We start from the raw sequence: 14,891 nt of genomic DNA on the forward strand, positions 1-14,891 counted from the left end.
TCAAATGCAGACAGTGACACCTTCTCCTGCGTGACGTTATGTATCTGATGACCATAGCTGCGCAGGCTGTTCATCTTATGCCGCTGTTCCTTGCGTGTTCGTAATACGTTGAGGTAGGACTCATGCGTAATGTCCTTCTTAACCACGTACTTTTTTACGCCTTTAGCTTTCTTTTCTACGCCGTCTAACTTTAGCACGCTGTACATCTTTGGTTTCAGACCCACGTATTCCACGATGGGTTTTCCTAACATTTCGTCTTTCATCTTCCCAATTACCTTCTTATTCTTCGCAGAGTAAAGGAAGTGCTCCTTCGGGTAACCGCTGGTGTCGTACTCGTCTATGTCGGGGAGGCAGTCTTTGTAAACGTCTTCCGTTTGCACTTCTAGAATTAGGGAGTCGGTGTCTGTGTACAGAAGGCGACAGCGGTCTCCGTACTTTGGCTTAAGCTTATCGTAGTAGAACTCGTACATAAGCAGCTTCGATAGATCCAGCACCGTAAAGCCTGTGTAAACGGGCTTGTTTAGTAAGAGGTTTGCCTTTTTCATGTGAATCACGTAGAAGTTCAGCATTTCTACGTATCTAACGAAGCCTGGCTGTGACACGTATGCTTCTGCTTCCTCTTTGGTGCTGACTATTCTTACGCTTACGCGCTTGCGGATGTTCTCCATTGTCTTTCCGAACACGCTGTTGTTCATCAGTTTGAATAGGTTTTTCTCGAAGTCATTTTTCGCTGCGGTACGCTTTTGCGTGTTAAAGTCAATGTAGGGGCGCATCCAGGGTTCCTGCGTGAATTTTAGGACTCTGTGGATCTTCTTCACGCGCATTCCGTGTCGCACGTAGAACTGTAGGTTGCGGTAATGCACCACATACTTCTTCTTATCCATCAGGTTCATAGTTAGTTTCCTGTACGGTTTGTAACCAGGGCACATTTCCCTCTGCAGCGGACTTAGCTGCTTAAATGGTATCTCTATCGCTTCTGGTGCTAAGGGGAACTCATTGTGTTCGTCGTGCAGGCGCTCTGGGTACTCCAGATCCACTTCTAAGACGTAACCCTTGTCTTCCTCCTTTCCTACCTGCATGTAGAAGTCTATCGGCTTCACTGGATCCCATTCGAAGTCTCTCACAGGTAGGTACTGTGACATTGCCCAACCATAAAGGTTATTCGCATCCAGGTAGTAAATGTATGTGGTTGGTTTCTCTGGGTCGTGCTCTACTAAGGGGTTGTTTGCGCGGGCGTAACGTCGGCTGGGCCCGCATACGCCGCCGCGGATACCGTCTTCCATAAACCGATACATGTCGTACTCCGTTAGGAGATCCAACTGCGCATTTGTCTTCTTTAACAAAGCACTCCAGCTGAGCCCAGGAGCCGTGTAGAAATTAGCGGGATCCAATCCGTAATATTCCATAGCCATCTTTCTGAAGCTTTGGAAAACGTCTGCAAGCAGCACTACGTCAGACCTTAGGTAGATGTCGTGGTAGTCACCCATGTTCTCACAGGAGTACTTTTCCCACACGTCTAACGCATGCTGGTACTCCTCATCCTTTATACCGGACTCGTTTAGGGTGCTGTAGAAGCGATCTTTGGGTGGTAGGGGTTCTTTGAATCGATCCCAGGAGTCCATGTATTCGTATGGGTACACTCCTTTCCTTTCCGCGCCGTATTGGCTGGAAATGGGGAACTCCGTGTTGTATTTAACCAAGTTTGCTAAGGAGTCCGCCATGAACTGCTGCGAGTCTAAGAACTTCAGCTTGCCCACAGTTACGGACATGTACCTTTCTTTGTTGTTGGGTATGCACTTTACTTCGGAGCCGTCTGTTCCTTGTAGTAGCAAATGGGAGTCGTAACCCCTTAAATTGTGAAAGAATACGGGTATTTCCATTTCTGGATCTACTTTGAAGTTTATATTGCATTTCCAATGAGCCGCTCCTCTGTATTTACCCGTGATGTGGCAGTGATCCCTAACCTTATCCACATAGAAATCCTCAACAAATGCTTTGTGGCAGTGAATGCAGTGCGTGGAGGGCTTTCCCGGCTTCTCACCTTTCTTAGCATACTTCCCGCATTTAAAATGAGCTTCTCCTAGATACTTTCCATCTTCATCCCACGCTTTCTTGGCTCGTCTTCCAAACTGAAGAAGCGTATGTTGGCAAATGTGGCATTTTTTTGCCTTGTTAAAAGCCTCCTGGTTCTCTTTGGTAAATTCCATCTTCTTTGGACGTCTTAATTGTTCTCTAATCTCCCCCTCCTCTTCTCGCAATGCTTCTAGAAACTCATTAGCTGCGTTCTTACCTCGGTAAATCACAGGAGGGTTTGCTTTACCGTCTGATCTGACTACTATGTAACCAAAGGAGCAGATCTCGTGTAATCCTACCTTATTCGTGGCGCCACGTTTCTGCTCTTCCTTAGTTATCAACGCTTCGAAGTCTGCATATATCACGTAAGGCACTTGCATCTGCTTTTGATGGTCTGCGTATGAAAGCTCTTTGTTGGTGGGCATCTGGATCCGTTGTGCCACTTCTTCGACTCCGCGGCAGATCTCATCGTGTTTCTTTAGGGTATTTAAGGACGTAAATGACAGCAAGCAGCAGTCGCAGAAGTACTTTTTGCCTTTGTGCTTAGTATGTCTGTAGAATAGTCTGCTAATGTGTTTAACCCATGAGTAGTGTCCGCCGTGGTAGAATAAATGTACGCGCTCTCCTTTACTTTTTGACAGAACTAACGGTACTATCGTCTGCTCTCTGACTCCGTAAACGTTAATTGCTAGATCGTTTATTTCCTCAAATATGGGGATGTCTATCAACTGCATGGGAAATTCCACACCATCCCACTCTAAATCATCTGTGGGATACTTACTTGTCCTACAGGGATCCTTCTCTGCTGGATACAGTGCAGACCTGATTGCCCACATAAAGCATCTATTGTCTTCATTCTTCACGTTTACAATAGCCTTCTTCCTTTCTACCCACGTTGGTAGCGGTACGTAACTCCCCCCTCTTATGGGTACGTACCTGGCTATACTTATCTCTATTCCTTCAACCTCCTCTACTGTCCAACCCGATCCTTCTTTCGTGTAGTTAGACAGCGACTCCATTATCGCTTCTAAGGCTTCACTGAGTGACCTATCCAGATTCGTGGATTCTAATATCACTAACGACTTTGATCGCAACATTGCTGTCGTCATTACCTCGTCTTTTGATAAACTTACTTCTACCATTATGCTCGCTTTCAGGGCTCCTAATTCTTCTATACCTTTTCGGAGAGTCCTTTTAACCTTCCTTTCTGACTGACGCCAAAACTGTCTAACGTCAATCTCACCGTTACCGGGTATTGGCACCGTGCTGAAGTTGCTTTGGGATTCCATGTATATAATAGGAAATATTTTATACCTAATACCAAGCACTTTTTAAGTCGTCGTAGTCGTACTCACAGTCCTGACAATGCCAAAACAATTTAACCTTAGTCTCAAACTTCTTACCACATCCACAATCATAACTGCTCATACACTTCGTCTTCATTTTCAAATGCTTTTTCAAATCCGCTTCTTTCTTAAAAGTTCTCTTACATTCTTCGCACTCCATATATAGACTAACATATTTGCGCTGTTGCCCCCAACCACACTTGGAGTGGGGATTGTCCGTAGGTGGATTTTTGACACGGGTCTTGCCCGTGTCGAGATTGCGCTGGAACCCCCATTCCCTATACTACTGGTGAGGTTGCTATGTCCCAAAAGCTCAGCACATTAGCTACAATATCTCATAATTTAAAACTCTCATCGCGGAACATAAATCAATTGCTTCGATTTTTTCATGCCTTGAGAAAATAAAATATAATTGCCTCATAATCCTTGTAGTACTCTTAAAACAAAAACTATAAGACACATTTTAAATTCCACTTGGAAAACTGATTGGTTTGCTATGTCCGAGTCGGAAATATGATTGTTGCATTTGATCGAAGTTTGAGTTAGGGCCCTATTACACGTTGAAAATTCTAGCTGAAACTTGCTTGAAACGGCGTTGCGAGAAAAGTTTCAAGGGGGTGTTACGCGGCGCAATTTTGGCTTTGTGAAACTTTCGTCGCGAGAAAGTTTCACGAAAAGTAGAACTGCTTTCTACTCGTAAAACCGAAACTTGTGTCGGGAACAAGTTTCAGAACGAAATTGTCCCGTGTAACGCCCCCGCGAACGGCTTGTCTCGCAACGCCGTTTCAAGCAAGTTTCAGCTAAAAATGTCAACCTGCAACAGGGCCTTTAGTTATTTTTGAATGTTAATTCACAGGTGGCAAAAACTTCCTTGAAAACTTTGCTTTATATCTACCATACTTCCATACCTGTTTCTACGCGTTCGAAATGGGATGAAAGAGATAATTACCTCACACTTCTCGACTAGTCGCACAATTTGGTGTCAGAAGCGACACCTACAGAACCGTACCTTACTAGCGCGCGCAGTTATCCTATTTAATTCCTTGGAAAATGCTCTATAGGCCGAGAATAGGATCATCTGAACTTAATGGAACGCAAGGAACAAAGCCAATGTTTATATAATCTATTGTTTTTGGTTGCAGTTGAGTCATTGGTTTACGGAGCGGCTGGTATGTAGATCAACCAAACGAAACGGGTAACATAGTATAATAAACACACAACCTAACGATAATATCTTCAATAATATTTTTCTTGCGGTATTTTTGGAGTTTAACTACTGTTTTGTTTGTCAAAAGTGCCGACTCTACAACAAGGTCTCTATAATCCAAGTTGGTGTGTTCTCAAATGAGAGCCGTTCGTTTGTTATTTTGGTTGGTTCGCGCAATACCAGTTGACTGTGATAGGTGACAAAACTCGACTGTCACACTATATTTAATAGGAATTCTAAAACCTCTAATATTTGGCTTTCCTTTTAAGTTTTACTTTTGATATTATCCGTAATTCCTTTCCCCCTAATTTCCCCCCAAGAGTATAAAGTCGGATAGAGTAGTAGTCGAGAAAGTGAAACGTAAAACTGATCGAAGGCCATTTAAAAATGAATATTAAATTCTTTTACTTTGAATTTTTTTTTTTTTTTTTTGGTGTGTGTGAGTGCGTGTGCCCGCCTTATTTTTCTTTAATGTGTGGTACAGTGCTCATGAAAGGCCAAGTTGATTTAAATTAACAGTTCTTAAGAGGACTATTCGCTATGCGGAAGCGATGAACCGCTTAGATTATCAAGACAGTCAGCTGCCGTCACACGGACAACATATTCCAACCTTACCTTACGTTTCGCGGCTGCTTTGTCGTTTCTATTTTCTCCCGAGGTATGAGGAATTTCAAAGTCTTGGACTTCGGGCTGGGAAACATCGTACAGGAAATGTTGGTGTAGTGAGTAGTGAGTTTGTTTCATGAGATGTAGCTTTAATCGCACGAAGAGTCAATAGACGTGTTGCGCTAAGCCCGTCCCACCCACGTGGCACAAAGACACAAGTAAACATACTAAATTTATTAAACAAGTTACTCAAACGAAAAAATACTAGGACCAGCTATGAATCTACCGATGGACAGAGAGTAAAAGAGCGTAAAAAACTGATAGAAAAGGAGAACATTTTTACTAATACAATGAAATAAAGATCAGCCGCAAAGTTGAGTTCCTTCGATCAATGACGGCGCGCGCACACTCGCGTTCATTTGAGAAAAAAGAAAAAAGAAAAAGAAAAAAGACTTATTTAGAAATTAAAATACTTGAAGATTTTTAGATTTTAATATGAAGGATAGCGCGCGCTTTGCGCGAAGATCAAACTTTAATGCGTGAGTGTAGAATATCTAATATAGAAGCTCGTGACACAAGCCTGTCGTGTTGGGTTTGCTCGCGCAACAGGTGAAACAGGTAAAGAAAGCATTTCCGAAAACTTACCATCACGAACTCAGTGTTTTTTAAAAGGCCTTGAATCTTCTCAGAGCGTTTTAAAAAAAGGGTACCTACGCATTTGGTTTTGAGTGGCCTTTTTTTATATTTATTCTCATACCTATATTTGGTCTGGCAGCGGCGAAAAGTCAGAGACAAGGTCGAAAATAGAAAAACAGCTGAAAAACAGTATAAAAATTTTTAGAACTAAACTTGGATCTCAAAATTTTTAGATAGAAAATAGACAGAAATAAGATATAAAAACATTTGAAAAAATCTAAACATCATAAATTATATTGAAACTATCCTTGATGCCTTCGGGCAACCCTTTACAACCGAGAGCAGGGCGAGTGTATATCGATTTTTATAACTTCTAGATTTGCGAGCTCCCTCAGTGAACAAAGATAAAACAGCAACAGCAACACTGAAAAAGTTCAAAAAGTCCTTCAACTTTTTTTAATGGGGTTAAATTAAGATTTTAACTGATGTGCAATCTGTTTGAACATAGCAGCTTACTATGTGGACGGAGTGGTATTTGCGTCAGTCGCGCAGGAGAGCAATATGGACTCCGTTTTTTTATTTAACAGGAGGGAAAAAAAGGAAAATGTTCTTGTCATCATTCCATCAAGTTACCAAAAATAACCGAATCATTATAGGATTATAGTACCTAGAACTAGAATTTCTACAAAGTCCAATGCTGTAAAAATCCAAACTTGGACGTCAGACGTTATTTAAATTACAGCCGTTTGAGTTCGATTTTTTTAACGAAATTATCAATTAAATTTGATGATTTTACTCAAAATTATTCTTTTCAACTTCGTGCTTTTCCTTTTCTATTTTAAACACGATGTGAGAGTTTTCAGCCATCTGCTCTCAGTATTTAGTAATGGGCGGATAGGTCATGCTTGCTCTAAGGCTTTCTAAAACCCTCATCAAAAATATAGTCCCTGAACTCCAGGAATCTAAGAGTTTTTCCAATAATAATAATTTAAACTTCAAATTAAACAGGCGTCATAATTTTTACCAGAAAAATTTTAAAAATCACCATTTTTAAACGACTTGAATTTGACGTTTTTCAAAGCGCCACTAGCGGTTGCGTATTGTCCGTGGGATTAGCCCTGGTCTGAATTAAAGGTATTTTTCTTTATTTTAAGCCTGAAAAATGATTAATTGGGTGTTAAAAATCCATTAAATACCTAGAATGTGTATTTGTACAAAAGAGTACTTTTAAGAAGGGATTATGGTGTGATATTAGAACAGGACCGTCCTGAAAAGAAATGCCTGGTACCTGAGATACGGCCGTTGTTGAGAGGACAAATTAATATTATAACAAGTAACTGGGGAACATTGGTTTCTAAGGGGAATTTTCGCAGCAAATTCTCACGGAAAATCTAAACTAAAATATTGTCCGAGACTATAATACTCATTACAAAATTGTCTTGGATAAAGTTTAGCGATGTTTTCAATGGTCGACACAGACCACAAACTCTTTCAAAAATCACAACAGCTTAGTGGGGATAAACTATGACACAATGCGCGGGCCTAGTTGGTCGTGATAGGCTTGAAACCATTTAGCTTCGTGAAGCGAATCTCCTTAGAATTGCACGCATTTTCTAAGGATTTCCTGAGGGCATATCTGAGGCAACATTTTTTACTCATCTACTATATTTTATTCATATATTTATCAGTTGTTGATACTTCCCACACGAGATTAACCAGAAAAAAAGTAGTTGCATTCGCAAACGTTGCACTTAATGTTTAGCCTTAAATTATAAGTTTAAAGCAAGGAAAAAGCAGACAAAGTAGAATGATAACGAAAAAAAGATGAACGTTAATAGAAGAAAGAATTGCAGTGTGTTGTTTTGGTAGACCCGAAATTCAGTTTTTGGTGTTGCCAACTTTTATGAATTGAAATAAAAACAATAGATTTTGATCTACTTTTTATACTCCACGAGAGAAGGTCTTCCAACTTAACGATAATAAACGTACTTTTGAATTCCCAACGGAGTATGAAGATCTGTTTATAGTTTCTTACGGATTCAGGATCAGGTTTTGTGTTTATACAATTAGGCACGGATAAGGCCGGCCCTAGAGACGGGAACGAAGTAAGAACAATGAAGACCAGAAAGATAGAGATCAACTGCACTGCTAAATCCTCAAATCTTTACTTACTATTTCAGTATTATTTACATGGAGGAAAATCCCACAAGCGATAGTGGGCCAGTGAAGAAAACTGAATAACATACAACTTGGTGACTTCCTATATGTCCTCCAACATGTCAGAAATGTTCACTTAATAGACATGACTACCCTTTGCGAACTATTAGTCATTTTGAGGTTGAGGGAAAAAGATAGTCAAGTTGACATTGCAGTGCTGTAGGGGGTATATTTCCAAGATGGCGTCTATTTCGCTCACTTAAACAGTCCCAAACTGGACTGCAATGCCACCTCGACAAAGTTTTTCCTCGACCTTAAAATATCTAATAGGATTTAAAGGATAAGTTGTTCACTTATCAGGGCACAATTGTCCTCCAATATGGTGGAAATAACCTCTAGTTCAACGCTCTTGAGAAACCTATGACATGCATTTCAAGACAAGTTGGTCATGGTCAATGCGGTGGCTTGTGATTATAAAAAAAACTTTAACATTTACCAATGTCTTTACTTGGCCTCTGACATGGCGAAGACCTATAACATACAGTCTGTATAGAAGATAACTGGTTTCAGAAGCAATAATCAATAATCACTCACTCATCAGCGAGTGTTATTATGAATGCATCTGCGATTCTGTGTAATGATTCGCCCAGTCAGGAGCGTGATGGTTGATCTTCTCAATGATGTTGTTGACTTGAGCACACAACCCTTGAATCTGTTTGTCCCAAGAGGGAAGAGGTTCTTGAGCTTAAAAAGAAAGGAAAGAAAAACAACAACACATCATAATGTGTAGAGACAAACAAGTCCTTGGGTATCATCATTTTCAACTCCTAATTTCAATTCCTTCTGTGGTAAGTTAGCCATGACTTGGATCTCAGAGGTTGTTCCAGGGTTTGATTTCTGAGTTTGCCGTGCCCCGACTTTGATCAGCCCAGAGGATGTTTCAAGGTTTGATCTGATATTTATCCGTGCCCTGACTTAGATCAGCCCAGAGGTTGTTTCAGGGTTCTATCTGTGAGTTAGCCGTGCCCTGACTAAGATAAGCCACGAGGTTGTTTCAGGGTTCGATCTGTGAGTTAGCCATGCCCTGAGTTATATCAGCCCAGAGGTTGTTTCAGGGTTCAATCTGTGAGTAAGTCATGCCCTGACTTTAATCAGCCCAGAGGTTGTTTCAGGGTATTCATAAAATTTAGCTCCATTGGCTCCGACAACCTTATCTTGAAAATATATACGTCTATAAAAACGAATTCCGATCAAATAGTGTTTTTTTTCATATTTGCCACCAGTTGTAAGGAAAGCCTTTTTCAAGCTGTGTCATGAATATATTCTTTAACAGTAGGTGGCTTAGACAGTCTGCTGGTTTTGAGTTGATTGAAAAAAATTTTGCGCAACTCAACCCGGAAATGTCGCGTCGCTTCTCTTTGAAGCTGGTACCCGGCAGCTGATTAAGTATCAGGAATAGAATAAAGAATATAGACTAAAAAAACTAAGGAATAGCTTTTTTAACAGTTGGTGGTTACAGTCTGTTGGTTAAAAAAAATTGTGCAACTCAACCCGGAAATGTCGTGCCGCTTCTCTTTGAAGCTGGTACCGATTGATTAAGTATCGGGAATAGAATTACAAATCTAGACTGAAATAGCTAAGGAATAGTGAATTCTTGGATGAAAACAAAAGAAATATTTCAGTCTTCCTAAAAGAAAGAAAGAAAAGAAAGAAAGGAAGGGAGGGAGGGAGGTTTTTAGGATTAAATGAGATAGACGACATGCTGCTCGGATATCTTTCTTTATTCTTGGAGGTGGGGATGGACGGGGAGGCAACTGAAAAATCTGCTTAAATCGTTCTGATTGGCCGATCATATGGCAGAGGCGAGAAGAGGCAAAATCCTCGTATGTTGCGTGATCTCGCCCTTCTCTATACAGGTGCTAGATTTGAACTCTTTTCAATATGTGATGCTATCAAGAGAACTGTTTTTATTATGATCATTTGATGACTTTACCCGCACATCCCACCAGTAGGCTACCATAACTTTTAATTGGATGAACCGTGCGTACGAAAACAATGAGAAGCCATTTCAATGTCACCATATGACGCATCGTAAAGCCATTTGAATGTTGTGCCGTACCTGGAAGTGATTTCACGGGTATACCGTACTGGGAAGCCTTTTGAATGTCACGGAAACGTGCGGGAAGCCCTTTCGAAGTCACGACATTTTAATGTTACACCGTATCGGGATATCATTTTGATGTTACGGTATGCATGCCATAGTTGGAAGCCATTTCGGTGTCACGATATGGCGCTTCGAAAAGCCATTTGAATGTTGTGCCGTATCGGACAGTGATTTAGTTACGGGTATACTGTAGCATGAAGCCTTTAAAAATATCACGCAGGTGACGGAAATGTGCGGGGAACCTTCTGATGTCACGGTACCGCAGATTTCCTATTCAAAATATTTCATATTTTATTTCATTACAAAGAATATATTGTGGTATGAGTTAATAAACAGCAACGTTGAAGACTAAGGCAGCGATAAAATCCGACAAAGCACCACAAAAGTAACAAAACAATATTTATTAAATATTTGTGTTGTGTCGTGAATGTTGAAAGACCTGTTCAAAACAATAAATATAAAGCTACACCCGCAAACAGCGAGAAAAATAGTAGAACAAATAGAGTATAAAAAAAGCTGATTTAAAAAGGTTGAGCTTAATAGCGACTATGTCAGCTAGACTAGAAAATGTTCAAATTTACACTCATATCCCCCCCCCCCCCCAAAGTACAATCTTCGTGAATATGAAGATAAAACTCATGGTAGAGATAAAGGAGGTAGTCAAGCAAAGAAGAGAGTAAACAGGTACATGACTTGTAGGTCTACCAGACTAGAAAATATTCAAATAGTCCCTTTCACACTTCCCTGTGCCAACTTGAAAGGTAGCCGTGCCTTTGCATCGAAGCGAGACGAACGGTGAGCTTGCAATGATAGACATGTGAATAATTGTCCAAGGTGTTAAGAAAGGTCTCTATCATTGCAAGCTCACCGTTCAACTCTCGTTAATGCAAAGGCACGGCTACCTTTCAAGATGGCGCAGGGAACTGGGAAGGAACTATTCACTTGGAAAATCTGAAGTAGTCACACCAATGTGAAAATTTTGATAAATATTGGCCAATTTCAATGGATAACGAAGTAAAGTAAATGTCAAAGCTCTTTTTGTGTTATTACTGTATGACCCAGACAACGACAGACCAGGTATGTCTTCTCTGTTGTTTTTATTTTTTGAGTTAATATATCCTTAATTGACAGAATCAAAAAAGCCAAATTAACTGAGTAACAGGAAGGAGTTTCAAAAACATCTATACTGAACAGTAGTAGATAGATATAGGGATATGCGGTTACCCCTCTGGGTATGCCCTGGAGTGTATTATAAGATGAATAAACTGACCTTCAAAATGGACAATACCATCGATCTGATCAATGGATCCTGTCATTCTACTCTCAGTGATCATCTGTGAAGCAATCCTCTCTGCCTTTAATAAACAACATTTTAGATTAGCCCAGAGGTTGTTTCAGGGTTTGATCTGTGAGTAAGCCATGCCCTGACTTAGATCAGCCCAGAGGTTATTTCATGGTTCAATCTGTGAGATAGCCATGCCCTGACTTTGATCAGCCCAGAGGTTATTTCATGGTTCAATCTGTGAGATAGCCATGCCCTGACTTTGATCAGCCCAGAGATTGTTTCAGGGTTCAATCTGTGAGTTAGCCATGCCCTGACTTAGATCAGCCCAGAGGTTATTTCATGGTTCAATCTGTGAGATAGCCATGCCCTGACTTTGATCAGCCCAGAGATTGTTTCAGGGTTCAATCTGTGAGTTAGCCATGCCCTGACTTAGATCAGCCCAGAGATTGTTTCAGGGTTCAATCTGTGAGTTAGCCATGCCCTGACTTAGATCAGCCCAGAGATTGTTTCAGGGTTTGATCTGTGAGTTAGCCATGCCCTGACTTAGATCAGCCCAGAGATTGTTTCAGGGTTCAATCTGTGAGTTAGCCATGCCCTGACTTAGATCAGCCCAGAGATTGTTTCAGGGTATTCATACAATATGAAGGTTATCTTTCTGCCCTGCCCCTACCTTTTCTGGAGGTATTTCCAATAATGAACCAAGTTCCACGAATCCAATGTTGTTATATAATTTACTTGCCGACAGTAAATTGTGTTCGATAACAGCACGGTCAAGGATAGTAGAACCTGAGTTTGATTAAAATAAAAATGAGTTTTAGTGAAAGCTTGAACAGCATTAGTGCTAAGAAAGAGCATTCTTTTGACTTAGTCTAATTCAATATCATGTTGAAATTTTTTAAAAATCGTGTCCGAAACAGTGGCATGCAAACACAGATAAACACTCAGCATCAATGAAATTCAAGATGGCAGCTCTTCCAGCAACAACTTCGTTATGATGCCTTGATAAATGTTGAAAGTTTGATGGAAAGCACCTGACGTTGAACTGTAGTTTGTGGTGTTCGGTACCTAGTAAGAATGTCATGCTAGAAGTCCCTAAGGCAAATTCCCTCTCATGGCTAGATATTCATTATATTACCATCAGCAGTAGTTGCTTTGTGGTGTGGCATCAACATGGTTGCAAATTCCTTGAGTTCTGGGCTGCGAATGATCCTGTCAAGATACCTGCATTCAAAATATAATGCAATTACTTTTGTCCAATCAAAGAGAAAACGTTTTTAGCCAAATGTATGTAAGGTGCATTGGAGTGTTTTAGATTTGACATTAAATTTTACATAAACACAAAGACAGGCTTACATCTTTTCCAGTATGCCATATGCTGGTAGATGCTGACATCTCTCATCTTTGAATAAATTTGCTAACATTCTAGATCTCTGTTGACCTGTAGATAAAAACAGAAAACAATTCTTTATTAGCCTGATGTAATAATCTGGGCCTGGATGTATGAAGGTTGGATAGCGTTTCGTCATATAACAGGGGCTTTATACTCATTCCTAAGGATTCTTGATGGGTTTATAACCAGGGTGTGGAAGGAGAAGTTGCAGCTCTTTGCCATAAAAATACCTGCTGATGCCAAGACTGTGCATATCAAGGCATGTTTAAGAGCTGTCATTCGCTCATCTTCATGGATTGCTGTTCTGTATGACAAGTCAATGTATCTTTGAGCAGCTTCTATGAACTTGCGCCGATAGTCCAGAACACGAGCATAGCAAACCTGCAACATTTGATAAACAGCAATAGGAATAGCAGTTTGGGTCATATTTTCATAACTAGGTTGATTAATTGACTGACTGACTGGCCAACAAATGACCAGCTGACCGACAAGAGAAAAAAAAGGTACATTGCATACTTTCAAGCTAGTACACCATTAATGAAAAAAACATTACTCAAGAAAATGACGTGTTTGATAAACCCTGAAATCCACAGTTTCAAGTGCTTTAAAAGTCATAAATAAATGCATGATTTCAATCTAATTTTATATGAAAATACAGCTGATTAACCTTATAAAGGATTTGTAGACTTTCATTTTTTGTGTCTGCATGGAGTAGGGATGCTCGATTGAGATAAGCGTCAGCTTGAACAGGATCATCATCTTCCAGGTACAGCTGTGCTATTCTGAGGTATGTTTCTAGCTTGTAATCTACTGAATATTGCCTGAAAAATGTTATTAAAAACCATTATTGTTACCCTCTACTTCAAGGATGTCAATCCCCCCCTCCCCTCCGGGTTCTTTCCACAATCCAATTCCTTTTCATTCTTCAACCATAAGATTTCTATTATTACCATTTAATTTGAATCTTATCAGCTAAGCCCCAAGTTTTTAAGGTCTACAAGTACGAGGATCCATAAGGTACAGGGGTACAAGTGGTCCCATGGCAGAGCCTTGGGGTAATCTGCACATTTTACCTTTGTCCTGTCTCTAATGGGATGCCGGTTAATACTTTAGCTGCTGCATTCCACTCCTGTGCTTCTTCATAGAGCTTTGCAAGATGCTGACGTATTGAAGCAACCTTGAATAATGACGATACACACCACCATTATGTAAATATTTAGTTTTTTTTAACTGAGTGAAGAAATGAACAAATGAATGACTAAATGGTAAAACAATGCATTTACTAAAAGAATTAAAAAATGAAAGAGAGAATTATCAATGAAAGATGGATGCAGGCATGTATGGAAGGATGGGTTAGGGATGAGATGAATGGTGTTAGATTAAGTGATGAATGGATGGATGCATAAGTGGACAGACGGATGGATGGCTAAATGGACCAATGGACAGATGGATGGATCAGTGAATGGATAGAACAATGAATGGGTATGGGAATGAATGGGTAGATCAATGGATGGATGCAAGAATAAATGGAAGAACTGATGGGCGTTTTACCTGCTCTTCAAAAGAAATAACCCTTGGCTGTAGTTTATCCAGTGCAAAATGTGAAATATTCTTAGCAGAAGTATTGTCAATATTTGGCAAATTATTACAAAGTTCAGTGAAAATCTGCCTCGAAACGACCAAACTTACTCCCTCAGACGCCACTGAAAGATAAAAATATCAGAAATAACCACAGATAAGTTATTTTTGTTTAAAATTCTTCACATTTATCCCTCCAATGACCTCTTTCAAAATTTTCTTTCAAACCGACTCAAATTTATGTTTATAAAATCTTGACTAATTTTACCTGCTTCGATAAAAACCTTCATGCCATCGGTAAGACGAGGCTCGGGAAATTTAATAATCTTAGTAAGAATATCTCTGTATTTTCCCATAGCGTCTTTATGGTTCCCTGAACTACAAACACCGCTTAACAAGCTCCTCACTTCGGCCGCCATCTTGTTTTCCTCAGAAGGTCATAAATAACA

General features: G+C 40.0%; 2 protein-coding genes across 2 annotated transcripts in view; both read right to left on the reverse strand.

The window, feature by feature from the left end:
- LOC116290748 (uncharacterized) overlaps window positions 1–5,410 on the reverse strand; it is a 57,552-nt gene extending 52,142 nt beyond the window's left edge. The window contains exon 1 of the mRNA XM_031697850.2: window positions 5,242–5,410. Coding sequence (XP_031553710.1) covers window positions 5,242–5,327 — 86 coding nt within the window. The 5' untranslated portion in view covers window positions 5,328–5,410. The remainder of the gene's footprint in view (window positions 1–5,241) is intronic.
- Window positions 5,411–8,017: 2,607 nt separating this feature from the next.
- LOC116290742 (COP9 signalosome complex subunit 4) lies at window positions 8,018–14,865 on the reverse strand. The gene is made up of 10 exons (XM_031697845.2): window positions 14,711–14,865; window positions 14,416–14,567; window positions 13,938–14,041; window positions 13,532–13,685; window positions 13,095–13,245; window positions 12,828–12,912; window positions 12,610–12,695; window positions 12,145–12,260; window positions 11,460–11,544; window positions 8,018–8,769 (listed from the first exon to the last, which is right to left on the reverse strand). The coding sequence occupies exons 1-10, from the start codon at window positions 14,859–14,861 to the stop codon at window positions 8,636–8,638; spliced, it is 1,218 nt and encodes a 405-aa protein (XP_031553705.1). The 5' UTR covers window positions 14,862–14,865; the 3' UTR covers window positions 8,018–8,635.
- Window positions 14,866–14,891: the final 26 nt, after the last annotated feature.

Source organism: Actinia tenebrosa, unplaced genomic scaffold (genome assembly GCF_029948245.1).
Source record: "Actinia tenebrosa isolate PJP-AT-01 unplaced genomic scaffold, QUT_ActTen_1.0 PGA_scaffold1__47_contigs__length_23844297, whole genome shotgun sequence".
NCBI lineage: Eukaryota > Metazoa > Cnidaria > Anthozoa > Actiniaria > Actiniidae > Actinia > Actinia tenebrosa.

Coding starts and splice junctions, on each gene's coding strand:
- LOC116290742 (XM_031697845.2), bottom strand. CDS start 14,861: ATGGCGGCCGAAGTGAGGAGCTTGTTAAGCGGTGTTTGTAGTTCAGGG. Junction 12,913..13,094: donor CACAGTCTTGGCATCAGCAG/GTATTTTTATGG, acceptor TTTTATCTACAG/GTCAACAGAGATCTAGAATG. Junction 8,770..11,459: donor TGGTATTGTCCATTTTGAAG/GTCAGTTTATTC, acceptor TTTCTTTTTAAG/CTCAAGAACCTCTTCCCTCT.